Source organism: Natator depressus, chromosome 8, assembly GCF_965152275.1.
Source record: "Natator depressus isolate rNatDep1 chromosome 8, rNatDep2.hap1, whole genome shotgun sequence".
Taxonomy (NCBI): domain Eukaryota; kingdom Metazoa; phylum Chordata; order Testudines; family Cheloniidae; genus Natator; species Natator depressus.
The window spans coordinates 104,114,985-104,130,880 of NC_134241.1; the positions used below are offsets into that span (position 1 = coordinate 104,114,985).

Consider the following 15,896-nt stretch of genomic DNA (forward strand, 5'->3'; position numbering starts at 1 on the left):
AGCCATAGACACTTGACTAAAATAGTATTGTTGTCTCTTTGAAGGTTGGGGTAACCAGTATCTGAACTGTTCAATGGATAAATTACCTTGTGCTAATTGCCATGATGTTTGGGAGAAGGAAAGTGAAGCTGATTGTTTTCAGGCCAAAAGGCTGCTGGAAATGTATAAAGACCTTGGGATAGGATCCTTCTTCATCTCAGATCTGCTTTTGGTTTCAAGAAGGGGAAACCCTAAGCCACAAGGATTGAGATCCCCAGTCACTGACTAGAGTCACCCTGAATATGGACATTGGGCTATAACCTATGGACTACTGCCAAAAGGACTTTGGCAACTACAAGCTCATCTCTGCTAGGTATTTGAACCTCAAGAATTGAATTCAAGTCTCTATGTATATTGATCTTTTAACCAACACTCTTTTCTTTTTTTAATATGTTTTAGTTTAGTTAATAAGAATAGACTATAAGCCTGTATTTGGGGTAAGATCTAAGTTATTTGACCTGGATCTGGGACTTGGTCCTTTGGGGTCAGGAGAACCTTTTCTTTTATATGATGAAATAAGATATTTTCAGAATTTATCACCATATGTTTGACATGGTGTCTGGATGGAGGCCTGAGGCTGGGTACTTTAAGGGAACTGTGTTTGGAAGTCTGAGTACCCAGGGAGGTGCTGTAGAAGCTGTTTTGGGCTGGCTGGGTAAAGCTAAGTATTGGAATATCCACTAGTGTCTGGGGTTTGTCTGCCCTGTTCTGTTTGCAGTGCACCCTGACTGAGTGACCTCAGCAGGCTCCCACAGGCAGCATCGTCACAGCACAGATTATTTCTATGTCTGGAGTTAGGAGAGTAAGATATGAACATGTATCACTGATGTAAACATATTAAGTGGAAGCCATTAAGGGTGCTTCAGAATTGGTGACCTGTCAATGGCTCTGTTTACTTGCAAACCTGCCTGTGTATGGTGGGCCAGCCCAGGAAGGATGGAGGCTTGGGTCTCTCAGGACTTGTGACCCTGTCACATGGTACTGGAATCCATCTTAAATCTGGTCTTTTTCCATTTAGGAGGAGGGTTGGGGACCCAGGAAGATTCCCGCCTGGTGCCAAAGCTATAAAAGGGGGTGGAACAGGACGCCAGGGGCCAGTCATGAGAGCCCCTGCTTATCACCTAAGATGTCGGCTGGAACTAACAAAGACTGTAGCAGGGGAAAGGATGGGGCACAGACAAGGAGTCTTGTCTGTGAAAGAAGCTTATTGGAACATCTCTGAGGGTGAGTGATTACCTGTAATCAGTTTTTTAATCGGCTTAGACTTGTGTGTGTTTGCTTTATTTTGCTTGGTGATGTACTTTGTCTGTTATTACTTGAAACAACTTAAATCCTACTTTTTATATTTAATAAAATTGCTTTTGTTTATTAGTAAACCCAGAGTAAGTGATTTAATACCTGGGGGAAGCAAACAGCTGTGCATCTCTATCAGTGTCATAGAGGGTGGACAATTCATGAGTTTAACCTGTATAAACTTTATACAGAGTAAAACTGATTTATTTGGGGTTTGGATCCCATTGGAAACTGGGTGCTGGAGATAGGTAACCTGCTGAGCAGTTTTCACTGAGTCTGCAGCTTTGGGGGCGTGGTCCAGACCCGGGGTCTGTGTTGCAGCAGGTATGCATGTCTGGCTTAACAATGCAGGGTTCTGGAGTCCCAAGCTGGCAGGGAAAACAGACTTGGAGGTAATTTCAGCACATCAGGTGACAGTCCCAAGGGAGTCTCTCTGACCGAACCTATCAAATCCCTGTTTCTACAGCCTATTGCTCTGGCCCAATTAAACTGCGAGGTTGCTCCTCGGAACTAGGGTCTCTGGGAGGAAACCCAGCCCATGGACCAGGGAGTCGGGATGCAGGTCACAGTGCGCAATGCATTATGGGCATGCAAATGAGCATCCCAAGTAGGTCTGAGAGCACAGGGGAGCCCCGGCCGCCGCAGCCCCTGGAATGCGGCTCTGGGAGGGGTGGTGGCTCCCGGGGTCTCCATAGCTGCTCTGGGCACAGCTCCACATACTCGTTACCCGGGGCCACACAGGAGATGCCCCCGGGCTGGGACCCTGCAGGTGCTGGACTCTGAACCTCGGGCGGAGCAGGTGGGCTCAGGCTGCTGGTCGCTCCTGTTTGCCTGCAGGAAAGGGCCCGTGAAAGGGCTGCTGAGCTGCCCTGGGTGAGCTGCGGGGGCCAGATCGGCCTTTGCCTGGAGCCTGCAGGGGATCCTGCCCCACCCCCTGTGGTCAGTACAGCCCGCCCAGGGGTAGCAGAGAGCAGGTGGTTTTGTCCCCAGCCCTTGCCGTCCCCAGCCCTTGCCATCCCCAGCTTTGCCGCCAGGGCTTGGCTTTGCTAGCCTGCAGCCACCACACAGCTCGTTAACCTGCCTGTGGAGACCCACGTCCCCAGCCCTGCTCCTGCAAACCAGTGACGGGAGCCATCGGCCCTCCTTGGTAGGATGGGAAAAGCCAGAGACACGCACAGCCTTTGCATGAGCAACACACACCCCCACCCCACCCCCGCCGGGCCCGGCAAGGAGGCTGGAGCTGGGGGGTGGCGTGCTGACAACACACAGCTGGGTTACAAACCACCCACCCCTCATCAGAGGGTAGCCTGGGGTGCGACCCGGTATTGCACCCAGCTGCTTGGCCTGTGCAGTAACAGGCACCCTGCCTCCAGCCCTTGTGACTTGCCCGTCTTCCTTTCCAAAGGCGGGACCTGTTGCCAGGTCTGTTAAATTCCTTAGAGCTCAGTGAGCAGCCGAAAGGCAAATCCACCCAGCCCAGTGCTCTCACACTCAGCTTGAGCTGAGCTCTGGGGACACTGCGGCTGCTGCCTTGAAATGACTCTTGACAGGCTCACTGAGCACCTCCCAGAAATGACTCAAACGTCTGCTTTCCTCCTCAGCAGACAGCATAAGGGATGTGGTTCCTACCTTCATACTGAACTTCCAAGTGCATAGAGCTCAGCACGCTCAACACAGCATCCACAATGCTGGGATGGGCTGCTCCCACGATCACCTGACAAGGAAAGGAACAAGCAGGGTGTTATTCCTCACAGCTCTCCCCTCTGCAGCCCACTGAAATATTCACATGTATGTGTTCCTCAGGATACAGAGAACTGCACACAGCACTGTGCTCTGAGAGACTCAAGGAAATGGCCTCTTGGGGCTGATTCTGTAACCATTACTCAGGTTAGTGAGCACTTATTCTTGAATAGGACTCCTCATGTAAGTGCTCACCAGTGTACTGGTGGTTGCCCAGTCTAGCCCTATGGTTCTCAGACTAAGGACTGCAGTTATTGGGGCAGCAAACTATTAATTACCATTATTTAATATTTGTAATATGGCAGTACCCAGAGACACAATCAGGATCAGGGCCCCACTGCTCTGGGGCTAGACAAAGAGGTAGAAAAGTCCCCTGCCCCAAGAGCTTACAGTGAAAGAAGACAAGTGTTATACAAAGTGTGGGGGGGAAAAAGGAGACAAACTCTTTAAAAATCCCCATAAAATCCTTTCCTCCTCTCAGGACTCCTCAAACCTGAGCATGAGGTTCACTGATCTCCAGCTAACTGAGGCATTAGAATAGCTTTGAGATTTTGACAGGGTCTGTCTCACATATATATGTGGTATGTAACAGGAGAGAGTGAGAGAGACATTTTATGTTCAAAGGTCAAGGATCTGTGGTCCTGCAGATTTGGGTGGGGAGGGGGTGGTGGCAACCCCCCCCCCTTGATGACAAGGGACTGAATTTCAAATGGGAGACTGTCAGAATTAAATTCAAGAGCAGCAGACTGCATCAGAGCTGCTACCTACCTCACAGCTTAGCTCTATCTTAATCTGGGTAATTAACATATAGCTAAAACATTTTATGTAAGTGCATATTTCCAGGCCAGGGAGAATTTAAGAAGGGTCAGAAGACCAGAACCCCATTCCCTCAATTAAAAAAAAAAAAAGCAAAAGCACACCCAAAGTGCAGGATTGAAAACAGTAGCACTAAAGGCCATATAGTTCATTCTAAAACAAAAAGGCGTACTAGTGGCACCTTTAGAGACTAACCAATTTATTTGAGCGTGAGCTGCAGCTCACTTCATTGGATGCACGATGTAGCTCACAAAAGCTTATGCTCAAATTGGTTAGTCTCTAAGGTGCCACTAGTACGCCTTTTCTTTTTGCGAATACAGACTAACACGGCTGCTACTCTGAAACCTATAGTTAATTCTGTATACGATTCCCTTTGAAGTTCCCCAGAGTAAGGGCAGGACATGTCTTTAGAGGCATATCCTCTCCTACAGCTGAGGTCATATTTCATACAAGGCTTTCACAATAAGTAACGGACTGGAGGAGAAGGGGAATTATAAAATCTTTCATACTCAATTTATTTAAAAGCAGCATATTAGATCCTGATGGAGCAGGGACTATGTAAACAGTAGCAGCCTTTATACACTCAGCACTTGCTCACACACAGCCTTGGAGTTTAGCATCTGTGTTACTGAGAGGGAAAAGTCTAAGGGGAGAATTGTTCATGATTTCATTATCCAAATCAGACAGAAAACAGCTCTGTGCACCTCATTCCTTTTCAGTGTGTTCTCAGACTCAGGAACTGCTGGGGAACTTGAAGAGCACACACTGTGCTGATGACGTGCAACTGGGCGCAAAAGGATCCTTGCTTCAGAATTCTCTTATCTAGTACTACCTCAACAAGGAACTTTCAGATTGGCTTATCCACACAGGGTATGCAGCCTTAGACATGCTAGGACACATCAGCTGAGGTATATACTGGGTGTGCTTGTAGATGCAATAAGCTCTTCTCTGGGCTCCTTAATAAGGCAAGAACTGTAGCAGGATTTCCACTCACCTTTAGCCTCCAACTTTATCATAGATTCATTATGAAACAGTGTTCTGATAAAACGAAAGAATGGGCTAAAGTTTGATTACATCCTGTTCTGCTCACCTGCACAGTCCTGAGTGTCTGCAGAGAGAGCTGTTGGGCTTTGGGGGATGTGCATGGCAGCAAAGCAATCAGGCCTTTGTATACCTGGTTCTGATACTTTGGATTGCCATGGCCTAAAGAGTCCAACAGAATTTGCACTTGTTCTTGAGTCTCTTCAGACTTGGAATTGGCCAAAAACTCAGCTATTGATCGCACACCTGTGTATAAGAAGATTTACTGAGTTGCATAGTTGGAAAGCCCAAGTGGTTACACATCTGAGGTTAGACAAACTTGGAAATTTTATTGAAATCCAGCCAGAATCAAAAACACTGTCCCATTTTAATCACTGCTGCTGGAGAGGTAGAGATGGGGAGTAATCTTCATTTTTGTGAGTATCAGTAGCTATTACATGGATTTTAAAATATAATAGGCCAAATTCTCAGCTGGTATAGAAGGGCAAAATGCTGCTGAAGTCAATTGAATGACATACATTTACACCAATAAAGAATCTGGCCCCCTGAGGTAAATGGTGCATAGAGAGTATCGCTTTACTGATTCCATCCCACTCCTCTCACTGCTGAGGAAGTTGTCCAAACCTTGAGCATCTGTCACTGATTTTAGTGGTGGGTTCCCTTTTACAATGGGAAAAGCATTTATTTTTTTCCAGTCTTAAAAAACATCTGAAGAGATCTTGCTTTTCCTTTTCAGAAAAATTCCTGATTTCTCAATAGATATCAATCATAGAAAATTTTAGCCCCAAGAGGGAAAGTTTGGAGAGGTAGCAGTGGGTGAACACAGCAGGTTATAATGAAAACTCTTTTGCAACCGTAGCCACAGCAGTTGCCACCAGCACGACTGCTGTAATACATCAAAGGAAAAATACTGTACAAAAAGTATGCTCATTTAAAAATGAGAAGGGGGATGAAATGTAACCACTCAGCAACGGCTGAGACTCTGAACTCCTTTCAACAAGAGAAAAAATAAAATAATATTCCATCACTAGGACTCTCAGAGTGAAAGGAACAGGTTCAGTTCTGTAAGGAGCGCTTGATGTTTAGAGGTCAGAGTACAGACTCGCCTAAATGGATGTAACCCCATTCCTTTGATAAAGAATGCGGATGGCATGGCACTTACCATAACTTTCACAAATGAGCTCCTTATACTTCCTACCAGCATTTGCTACGAGTTGGAGTAGCTTTATTGACTCCCTTTTGTCCTCTTCCTTCAGTTGGTTCAGCCCTAGTAGTTCCAGGAGAGTCAGCACACCTCCAACCTCCAGAAATTCAATAAGATACTTGTGGCTACAGAGATGAGGGGAACAAAGCAAAAAATATAGCACTTGGAACAAAATCTTCCTTCCTCGGATCTCCATATTACTGGGAACCTTCTTCCTACTTCCTTGCCTCCAGTTTGTGTCTAAGCTCCCGGATGGAGACGACAGCTACCAGAAGCTTGACTTGGAACCCAAATGTGAAGGCCCCACATGGCAGTATGATGTGCTCCCAATAGGCTACCAGGTGAGATATTTACCTCTGATTGTCCACATTTGGATACTGACCTACATGCACAGAGAACTTGGGTCTCCATACACAGGGTGCTCACTGGATCCCTAACTAGTGTGTTAGCAATCAGACCACCCCTGGGAAACGAGGGACTCACTGAGCAATTGCATAGCATAGGCAACATCATAAAATATTTACAGTATTCTTGGGAAGCACAAAGAGTCCTGGCTTTGCCCAGCCTTGTGTGAAGTAACATATGCAGCACCTCCCACCTGCCCCTGACTGATTTATCCATTTCTACAGAGCGCTCATCACCATGGTATCTGATCTCCCGAAACTGGGCTCTGCTGCCCAGGAGACACAATTCAAAACAGGTCCAACTGCACAGCCTACTAAGAATGTGTGTGGGAGTCTCCAGGCATGAAGGAGGCTCACTGACTGTGGGGATCCAGAGACCTGCAGAGGAGGTAGGAGAGGCTTGGCCAGTTATGGGTACATGCTGACAGCAGGGTGCTTAAAAGCACAGATCATGGACTGTTGACCTTTCCCAGACCATCCTTGTAGTAAAATATTAAGACTGGCCCCTCACCCTAGGCTGGCACAACTCTGGGATGCTAAAGCCGCCCAAACAATTCTTGTTGAAGTGACATAGAAATACTCACCTACTTGCAGCTGACAAAAAGATGCCAATGGACTTTAGCTGCTGATCTAGGTATATTCCATACATGTAGCTGTTTGACAATGTTAAGGAGCAAATACTGAGACAATTTTTCACATTAAACCTGGTCACTGCATCTGGTGTGGCTGGTAGCTTGGTGGCAATGTGTGGCATTGCACCTGGGGAACCTGTCTTTGGGAAAGGGCTAGGGTGACCAGATGTCCCGATTTTTGGGTCTTTTTCACACACAAGCACCTATTACCCCCCACCTCCTGTCCCGATTTTTGACACTTGCTATCTGGTCAGCCTAGAAATGGCACAGGCCTTTATTTTCCAGGCTAGCTGGGTTGCAAACCACTAAGGAGGCAGCATGCTCATCCCCAGAGTGGGTGTGAAGTGATTCCCTGCCTGCAGCATTGATGGGCTTGGCAGGGAGCTTACATTTTGTCCTCAACTAGAAGGATGGGATGTCCTGATATAGGACCTGTGAGAGGGGAAGGAGAAAACAAGAGGAATCCTGCAGAACAACCCAATAATACCCTTGGTTTGGAACTTCCCTCAGATTCCAGCTTTTATGGGCCAAGCTCTTCTTCCTGAACAACTGGACTCAGGTATTTCCACAGAGAGGGGCTACCTTAAATCATATGGGGGGGGGGGAGAACATTTGGAAGAGAATCTTCCCCTCGATTGCCCCACCACCTCTTCTGGCATCCCGAAGAAGTAGATACGTGAGCCTCAGCCATGCTGTTAGGCGGGTCAGAAACAAGCTGGCTCCCTGTGAGAATTCCAGTTCCAACTCTGGTCCTGTCTTTCCTTGATTTGCCTTAATGAAATTGCCCAGAATGTGGCTACGAGCAGCTTTGCTAGCATTGTCCCATTCCTGCAAGAACCCCATCAGTCTGCTGATGGCTGCCTGCTCCTTTGTGGAAGTCATGATCAATACTGTCCTACAGGGGAGAGAGAGAGGTTATAGAAACCCTTAAAGATAAATGTAGGCTGTACAAATGAGTAACACCAGCCCTAATTATACTTTCTCCTTGTCTAATGCTTTCCAGCTAAAGATCATAAAGCACTTGACAAACATTGATTAATGTAATCTTATCTTCCTTTATTCCTGTTATCTTCATTTGACATCTGGAGAAACTGAGGCATAAAGAAATTAACTGATTTACCCAAGGCCACACAGTAAATCTGGGGCAGAGCTGGGATTAGAATCCAGATCTCCTGATTGAGCCACAAGAGCGTCTCCCTCCCAGATATGAATAAAGCACTTTAACGTTACAAATTTTCTTAATCTCAGATTCTTGCTAGCTTGAATATTTGATCACATGACAGGCCCTGCCAGAAGGTAAGTAGGATGAAATAAGAGCAGAGATGCACAGGACCTTGACGATGAAAGGGTGGATTTGGGAAGCTTTTGCATTTTGAACCTTTTTGTCCTAGGTCATGTCGTATTATTTAATTTTTCTTCAAGTGCCGAGAGCTTTCAACGGCACATTTTTAAATAAACTCGGGGGGAGAAATGAAATAATAATCCAAGGAATAGGGCAGCTACAGAAAATCCCAACTGACTTTGACCTTCAATACAGTGATCCCCATTTTGCCGAATTTCTTTGGCATATTTGGGCACTCTGTCTCCCCCTTCCCCCCAAAATTTACAAATTTTCTGGTGTAATTAGTTCTGGTAAAAAGTGCAGATTGACAGCTCTGGAAGATAAAGATGGTTTAATCACATCGGTCCCAATCTTGTAAACACACATGCTTAACTTTAAACTTGTGAGTAGTCCCAATGTGGGGCTTAAAGTTAAGCAAGTGCATGGGTGTTTGTAGAATCGGAGCCAAAGGAGGTATAAGACAGGCAGAAATACTGCAAGCTTCTCTCCACACAGCCCTGTCAACACGCTTCATCTGTGTGGATGACAGAGAGTTCAGCCCTTGCCTCTTTCAGTTCTTAGCCCCTCTGCTGAGATTGAGGCCTTGTCTATGTGAGAAAGCTGCAATGGTTTAATTTAAGGTGTAATTTAAAAGCAATTTAGTTAAACCAATGCAAACCCCTGTCTGGACACTTATTTCAGGGCTTCTCTCAGTTTAGTTTAAATCTATTAGGTCTGTTTGGGTCCACGCCTATTTCCTATCAGTAAAGTGCCTAGCACTTGTCTACTAGGAACTTGACTGCACAAAAGGCACTGGATTGAAACCAATGACCTAAAGGTGAAATGCTCTGTAGTTAAGTGTATTAAAAAAATTAAAAACCAAAAAAAAACAATCACCCTAGAAAGTTGGATAAAGAAACAATTCTGCTGGGTTAAGAGGAGTTGGGATTTCATTAGGGAATTAACAGTCTGTGGTTTGTAGGAGTCTGTGTCCTTGGCAGAGTGTATTCAGGATCTCCTTTGAGGGAGGACAAGGTTTAAAATAAATCAGTTTTCCCAAAATAGTTGTGATTGGAAGTGTTATTAGCCATAACAAATGTTAGTGCTGATGGGAGACTGGCCTGTTAGGAGCCCTTTGTCGAAAGTCATATTTCACAGTCTCATGAGCTTTTTCCAGTGATTTACAGAATATTTGTGAAACATTATGTGCAAGGCTCAAGACTGATACTGAGAGAAGAACTAGTGTGTTGAGGGAATGAGTATTTCACAGAGACCGTTTGCATCAAATTTACAGGCCCATAAAGAGCTCCTATGTCCTCTACAGAAATCTAGTTAAAAGAACTTAACAGTCTGAAGCATCCCAAAATTGATTCTAAATTAACATTTCCATATTTATGTTTGAGATGCTGATGGTGTGCTCTTATCCTGCTTTTATTAGGAAGCAGCAATAATCTTCACTGTTCAGAAACACCATCACCAGCCTCTGGACAGGAGGATTTGAGGAATAAAGGGTGCTTTCCTATTATCCAGCTGGGGAGAAGAGTTGGTCTGAAAATGATCACACAATACAACTAACTGAGGATATAATGGTACCAGACTGACTGTTATAATAATATTATGCACCTATATGGTGCTCTTCATCCAAAGATCTCCAAATGTCCTATAAATAGGGGTAAGTATTCTTATTATCCTCATTTTACAGATACAGAAACAAATTCACAGAGAGGGGGAAAGACCTGCCCCAAGCTCACACAGTAACTTAGTGGCAGAGTCAGAACAGAACCAAGTCTCCTCACTCCAAATTGTCTGGTCCAGCTACTCAATGAGCTGCCTCACTCATCTCACTAGATCAGATAAGCTTAGAGGATTGGACACCAAGTCAGTACTTTTGTTGGGAGGACTCTAAGGAAAACCCAGGTGATTTAGGAACTGTTGTTGGCTATTCACTAGGTAGCTGTGAGTGGCACCTTAAGTTTAGGAGGTGCAGCCCTGGACGAGTTGGAAGATGGGAAGAAAAAGGTGGTTTTAAGATATCTTTGCACCCACCAGATTCCAAGCCTTGCCCAGCCCCTGGCACAAGTTAGAGCCTGCTTGGCCCATCCACTTTTCGTCATGGTCCCCACCCCTGCTCGTATCTCTTCCCCCCGAGGTTCTGCCCCCCGGCCAGGCCGGCAGCTGGAGCCTGGCCCCAGTAGCCCAGGCAGCTGTGGAGAGCCATGGATCCTCCAGCTGCCCGGGGTAGCGGGGCCTGCCCAAGAGTGGCCCCTGGCCCGTGGCCCCACTCCCCAGGCCCTCCGCCCAGGGCAGGTGGAGGGTCCGCGGCTCCCCACAGCTGTCTGGGCGGCTCTTACCATGGCGCAGCTCCAAGGCCCTGCCCTCAGGCTGGAGCTGGGTCGGAGCAAGAGCCACGCAGGCAGCTATGGGGAGCCGCAGACCCACCACCTGCCCTGGGCGGCAGGCCAAGGAGGTGGGGACACAGGCCAGGGTCTGCTCTTGGGACCCCCTGACCCTGGGTAGGTAGAGGGTCCCTGGCTCTGCTCTGGCTTAGCTGTGGGTGGGGCTTTTGGGGGAAGAGATGGGGTGGGGCTGGGGGGGGGCCTTTGCCCCTCCACTTTTTGGGAAGACTCTGCTGCCCCCCCACCAAACCCACAATCCTCACTGATCCAGCAGGCCCCTCCCTAAAGCTCTGACCGTTGCTCCTGCTCCAGCAGCTCCCTCCAGACACCTACTATTCTCTCTCCTTGGTCCCACTGACACCCCCAGCACCCTTTTGCCCCCAAACCTGGTACCTATTCTCCCTCTAACCCAGCTGGCGCCCAAATCCATAGCCGCTGACTTCGTGGGTGCTCCGGGGCTGGAGCACCCATGGGGAAAAATTGGTGGGTGCAGAGCTCCCCGCCCTGCCCCCCCACCCCAGCTCACCTCTGCTCCGCCTCCTCCCCTGAGCGCACCGCGTCCCCGCTTCTCCCCCTAGCTCCCAGTGCTTGCCACGAAACAGCTGTTTTGCAGTGCCATCAAGTGCTGGGAGGAAGGGGGGAGGAGGGGGAACGCAGCATGCTCTGGGAAGAGGCGGGGTGGGGCAGGAATTTGGGGAAGGGGTTGGAATGGGGGCAGGGCAGGGGTGGAGTTGGGGTGGGGCGAGCACCCACCGGCACCTGGAAAAGTTGGCGCCTATGCCCAAATCCATCTAATACTAGTCCCCTTGCCAGCTCTGTGAAACTCCATTTCCTCCAGTGCTCACCCCACCCCAGCTGTGATGCCCCTACACCCTCTTCAGTTCCCCCATGGCTCCCAATAGCTCTTTGAGGAAGGGGCTGTGTGAGATCCTGGTCATTTCCTTTACCCGTGGTTGTCTTCTGGGGGTGATTGGCTGGCTCTTGCACCATGCTCATTATTCCATGAAGCACTGTGTCTCCTCCAGTCCTAAAAGAATCTCTCTGCCTTACTCCTACACAGCCAGGCCAATAGCAAACTAAGCCAGCAGGTCTCCAGCTTATTGGAATGGTTTGGCAGCACTTCCTTTCCCAGTGGGGAGGATGTCCCTGCCCTGGGAGTCCAAGCATGGACAGAGTTGCCAGACTTCTGTCACCCTGTCTGCCATGAACCCAGCCCTCATCCCACCCTCCCTTGCTGCCACCCAGCGAGCCCTAGCTCCATCCATCCACCCCGTCCTCACCTAACCCCACCCTGCCCACCTACCACCCACTCCTATTGACTCAGTCCTCCCCGCATCTGCCTGCACCCACCTACCCAACCCATCCTCACCTCCCCCACTCCATCCTTCCCCTACCCACCCCTATCTATGAATAGAAATTCCATGTTTGAATAATAAGAGTATAGCAGTAGGGATGTATTACTGACCAGGATGGTGATGGTGATTGTGAAATGCTCAGGGAGATTAGATAGGGTATAAAAATAGAAAATTCACTAATAATGGGGGATTTCAACTATCCCCATATTGACTGGGTACATGTCACCTCAGGGTGGGATGCACAGTTGAAGTTTCTAGAGACCATTCATGACTGCTTCTGGAGCAGCTAGTTCTGGGACCCACAAGGGGAGAGGAAATTCCTGAGTTAGTCTTAAGTGGAGCACAGGATCTGGGAGATGAATACAGCTGAACTGCTTGGTAATAGCGACCATAATGTAATTAAATTTAACATCCTTGTGGGGGGAAAATACCAAAGAAGCCCACCACAGTAGCATTCAACTTCAGAAAAGTGTACTACATAAAAATGAGGAAGCTAGTTAAATGGAAATGAAAAGCAACAGTCACAAGAGTAAAATGCTTGCAAGCTGCATCGAAACTTAAAAAAACCCCACCCCACCATAATAGAGGCTCAAATTAAATGTATAACCTACATTAAAAAAAAGTAGTGAGAGTATCAAAAATATACCAGCATGGCTAAACAGAGTAAAAGAGGCAGAGGCAAAAGGGCATCCTTTAAAAATCAGAAGTCAGATCCTACTGAGGAAAATAAAAAGGAGCGTTAACTCTGGCAAGTCAAGTGTCAAAGTATAATTAGGCAGGCCAAAAAAGAATTTGAAGAGCAACTAGCAAAAGGCTCGCAAACTAACAGCAAACAATTTTTAAGTACATCAGAAGCAGGAAGACTGCCAATCTGGGGATCATTGGACAATCAAGGTGCTAAAGGAGCTTTCAAGGAAAACAAGGTAATTGGAGAGAAGCTAAATGAATTATTTGCATCAGCTTTCACTGCAGAGGATGTCAGGGAGATTCCCAAACCTGACCCATTCTTTTTAGGTGACAAATCTGAGGAACCGTCCTAGATTGAGGTGTCAATAGAGGAGGTTCTGGAACAAATTGATAAATTTAACAGTGATAAGTCACCAGGACCAGATGGTATTCACCCAAGAGTTCTGAAGGAACTCAAATATGAAATTGCAGAACTATTAACTGTGTTTTGTAACGTATCATTTAAATCAGCCTCTGTACTAGATAACTGAAAGGTAGGTAATGTAATGCTGAGTTTTAAAAGGCTTCAGAGGCGATCCTGGCAATTACAGGCCAGTAAGCCTAACTTCAGTACCAGGCAAACTGATTGATTGAAACTATAGTAAAGAATAGAATTATCAGAAACTTAGATGAACACAATTTGTTGCGGAAGAGTCAACACTGCTTTTGTGAAGGGAAATCATGCCTTAACAATCTATTAGAATTATTTGAGAGGGTCAACAAACATGTGGACAAGGGTGATCCACTGGATATAGTGTACTTGGACTTTCAGAAAGCCTTTGACAAGCTCCCTCACCAAAGGCTTGCAAGCAAACTAAGCAGCTATTTGATAAAAGGGGAGGTTCTCTTGTGGGTCTGTAACTGGTTAAAAGACAGGAAACAATGGGTAAGAATAAATGGTCGGTTTTCAGAATGGAGAGATGTAAACAGCGGTGCCCCCCAGGGGTCTGTAATGGGACCAGTACTGTTCAACATATTCATAAATGATCTGGAAAAAGGGGTAAACAGTGAGTTGGCAAAATTTGCAGACAATATAAAATTACTCAGGAAAGTTAAATACAAAGCAGACTGCGAGGAGGTATAGAGGGATTTCACAAAACTGAGTGACTGGACAACAAAAAAGGCAGATGAAATTCAATGTTGATAAAAGCAAAGTAATGCACATTGGAAAACATAATCCCAACTATACCTATAAAATGATGGGGTCTAAATTAGCTGTTATCACTCAAGAAAGAAATCATTGTGGATAGTTCTCTGAAAACATCTGCTCAATGTGCACCAGCAGTCAAAAAAGCTAACAGAATGCTAGAAACCATTAGGAGAGGGATAGATCATAAGACGGTAAATATCATAATGACACTATATACAGCCACAGTACCCCCCCACACCTTGAAAACTGTGTGCAGTGCTAGTTGCCTCATCTCAAAAAAAGATATATTAGAAAGGGAAAAGGTGCAGAGAAGAGCAACAAAATGATTAAGGGCATGGAGCATTCTCCATACAGGACACATTAAAAAGACAGGGACTGTTCAGCTTGGCAAAGAGACAACAAAGGGAAGTTACAATAGAGGTCTACAAAATCATGATTTGTGTTGGGAAAGTGAATAAGGACGTGTTACGTACCCTTTAACATAACACAAGAATCAGGGGTCACTCAATGAAATTAATAGGCAGCAGGTCTAAAACACACAAAAGGAATTACTTCTTCACACAACGCAGTCAACTTGTGGAACTCGTTGCAGGGGATGTTGTGATGACCAAAACTGTAACTGGATTGAAACAAGAATTAGATAAATTCATGGAGGACAGGTCCATCAATGGTAATGAGCCAAGATAGTCAGGGATGCAACCCTATGCCCGGGGTGTCCCAAAGCCTCTGACTGCCAGAAGCTGGCAGTGGATGACAGGGGATGGATCACCTGATAACTGCTCTGTTCTGTTCATTCCCTCTGAAGCATTGGGCATTGGCCACCGTAAGGAGACAGGATACTGGGCTAGATGGATCACTGGGTCTGACCCAGTATGGCCGTTCTTATATTATATTCTTATGTATCAACCAACCCCCGCTGCCCTCCCCCATGGCCTGCATCCATTCCATCCTGCCACTCCCACCCCTACCTACCAACCCTCAGCCCCTGCATCTGCCTGCACCGACCCACCCCGCCTACCACCCCCCAGCCCTTCCCTCCCTGCACCCTCCCACCCCCACCCTTCCCCTCTGCCTACCATCCCCCAGCCCTTCCCTCCCTGCCTGTACCCCCCACCTACCAACCCCCAGCCCTTCCCCCCCCGCCTACCACCCCCAGCCCTGCCCTCCCTGCACACCACTACCCCCCAGCCCTTCCCTCCCTGCACCCCCCCACCTTCCACCCCAGCCCTTCCCTCCCTGCCTGCACCCCTGCCCTTCTCTCCTGCCTACCACCCCCCAGCCCTTCCCTCCCTGCCTGCACCCCGCCGCCTACCAACCCCCAGCCCTTCTCCCCCGCCTACCACCCCCAGCCCTGCCCTCCCTGCCTGCACCCCTGCACCCCCCACCTTCCACCCCTCCCTTTCCCCCTGCCTACCAACCCCCAGCCCTTCTCCCCCCGCCTGCACCCCCCCTGCCTACCACCCCCCAGCACTTCCCTCCTGCCTGCACCCCACCACCCCCCAGCCCTTCCCTCCCTGCACCCCCCCACCTTCCACCCCCGCCCTTCCCCCCTGCCTGCATCCCCCCCCAGCCCTTCCCTCCCTGCCTGCACCCCCCGCCTACCACCCCCAGCCCTTCCCTCCTGCCTACCACCCCCCCAGCCTGCCCCCTGGCCGCCCACCTCTGGTGCCCCCTATAGAGGGGGTGTCGATTGGACGCGACTCCCTCTCACCTCCCTGCCAGTTCTTCAGATTGATTGACATCCCCGACGAACAAACCACAGGCCGTCCTCACCCAGCC

General features: G+C 47.9%; 1 protein-coding gene across 3 annotated transcripts in view; it reads right to left on the reverse strand.

The window, feature by feature from the left end:
- The window catches only part of ARMH1 (armadillo like helical domain containing 1), a 29,188-nt gene extending 13,314 nt beyond the window's left edge, over positions 1-15,874 (reverse strand). The window contains exons 1-7 of one of the 3 annotated variants that reach the window (XM_074961890.1): positions 15,778-15,874; positions 14,591-14,736; positions 7,846-8,064; positions 7,122-7,190; positions 6,092-6,258; positions 4,979-5,175; positions 2,962-3,046 (exon numbers count right to left, since the gene is read on the reverse strand). In XM_074961890.1, the coding sequence (XP_074817991.1) occupies positions 2,962-3,046; positions 4,979-5,175; positions 6,092-6,258; positions 7,122-7,190; positions 7,846-8,051 (724 nt within the window). In that variant the 5' untranslated portion in view covers positions 8,052-8,064; positions 14,591-14,736; positions 15,778-15,874. Of the gene's footprint in view, positions 1-2,961; positions 3,047-4,978; positions 5,176-6,091; positions 6,259-7,121; positions 7,191-7,845; positions 8,065-14,590; positions 14,737-14,886; positions 15,009-15,777 lie in introns of those variants that run through there. The other 2 variants (XM_074961888.1, XM_074961889.1) reach the window with 2 other exon arrangements.
- Positions 15,875-15,896: the final 22 nt, after the last annotated feature.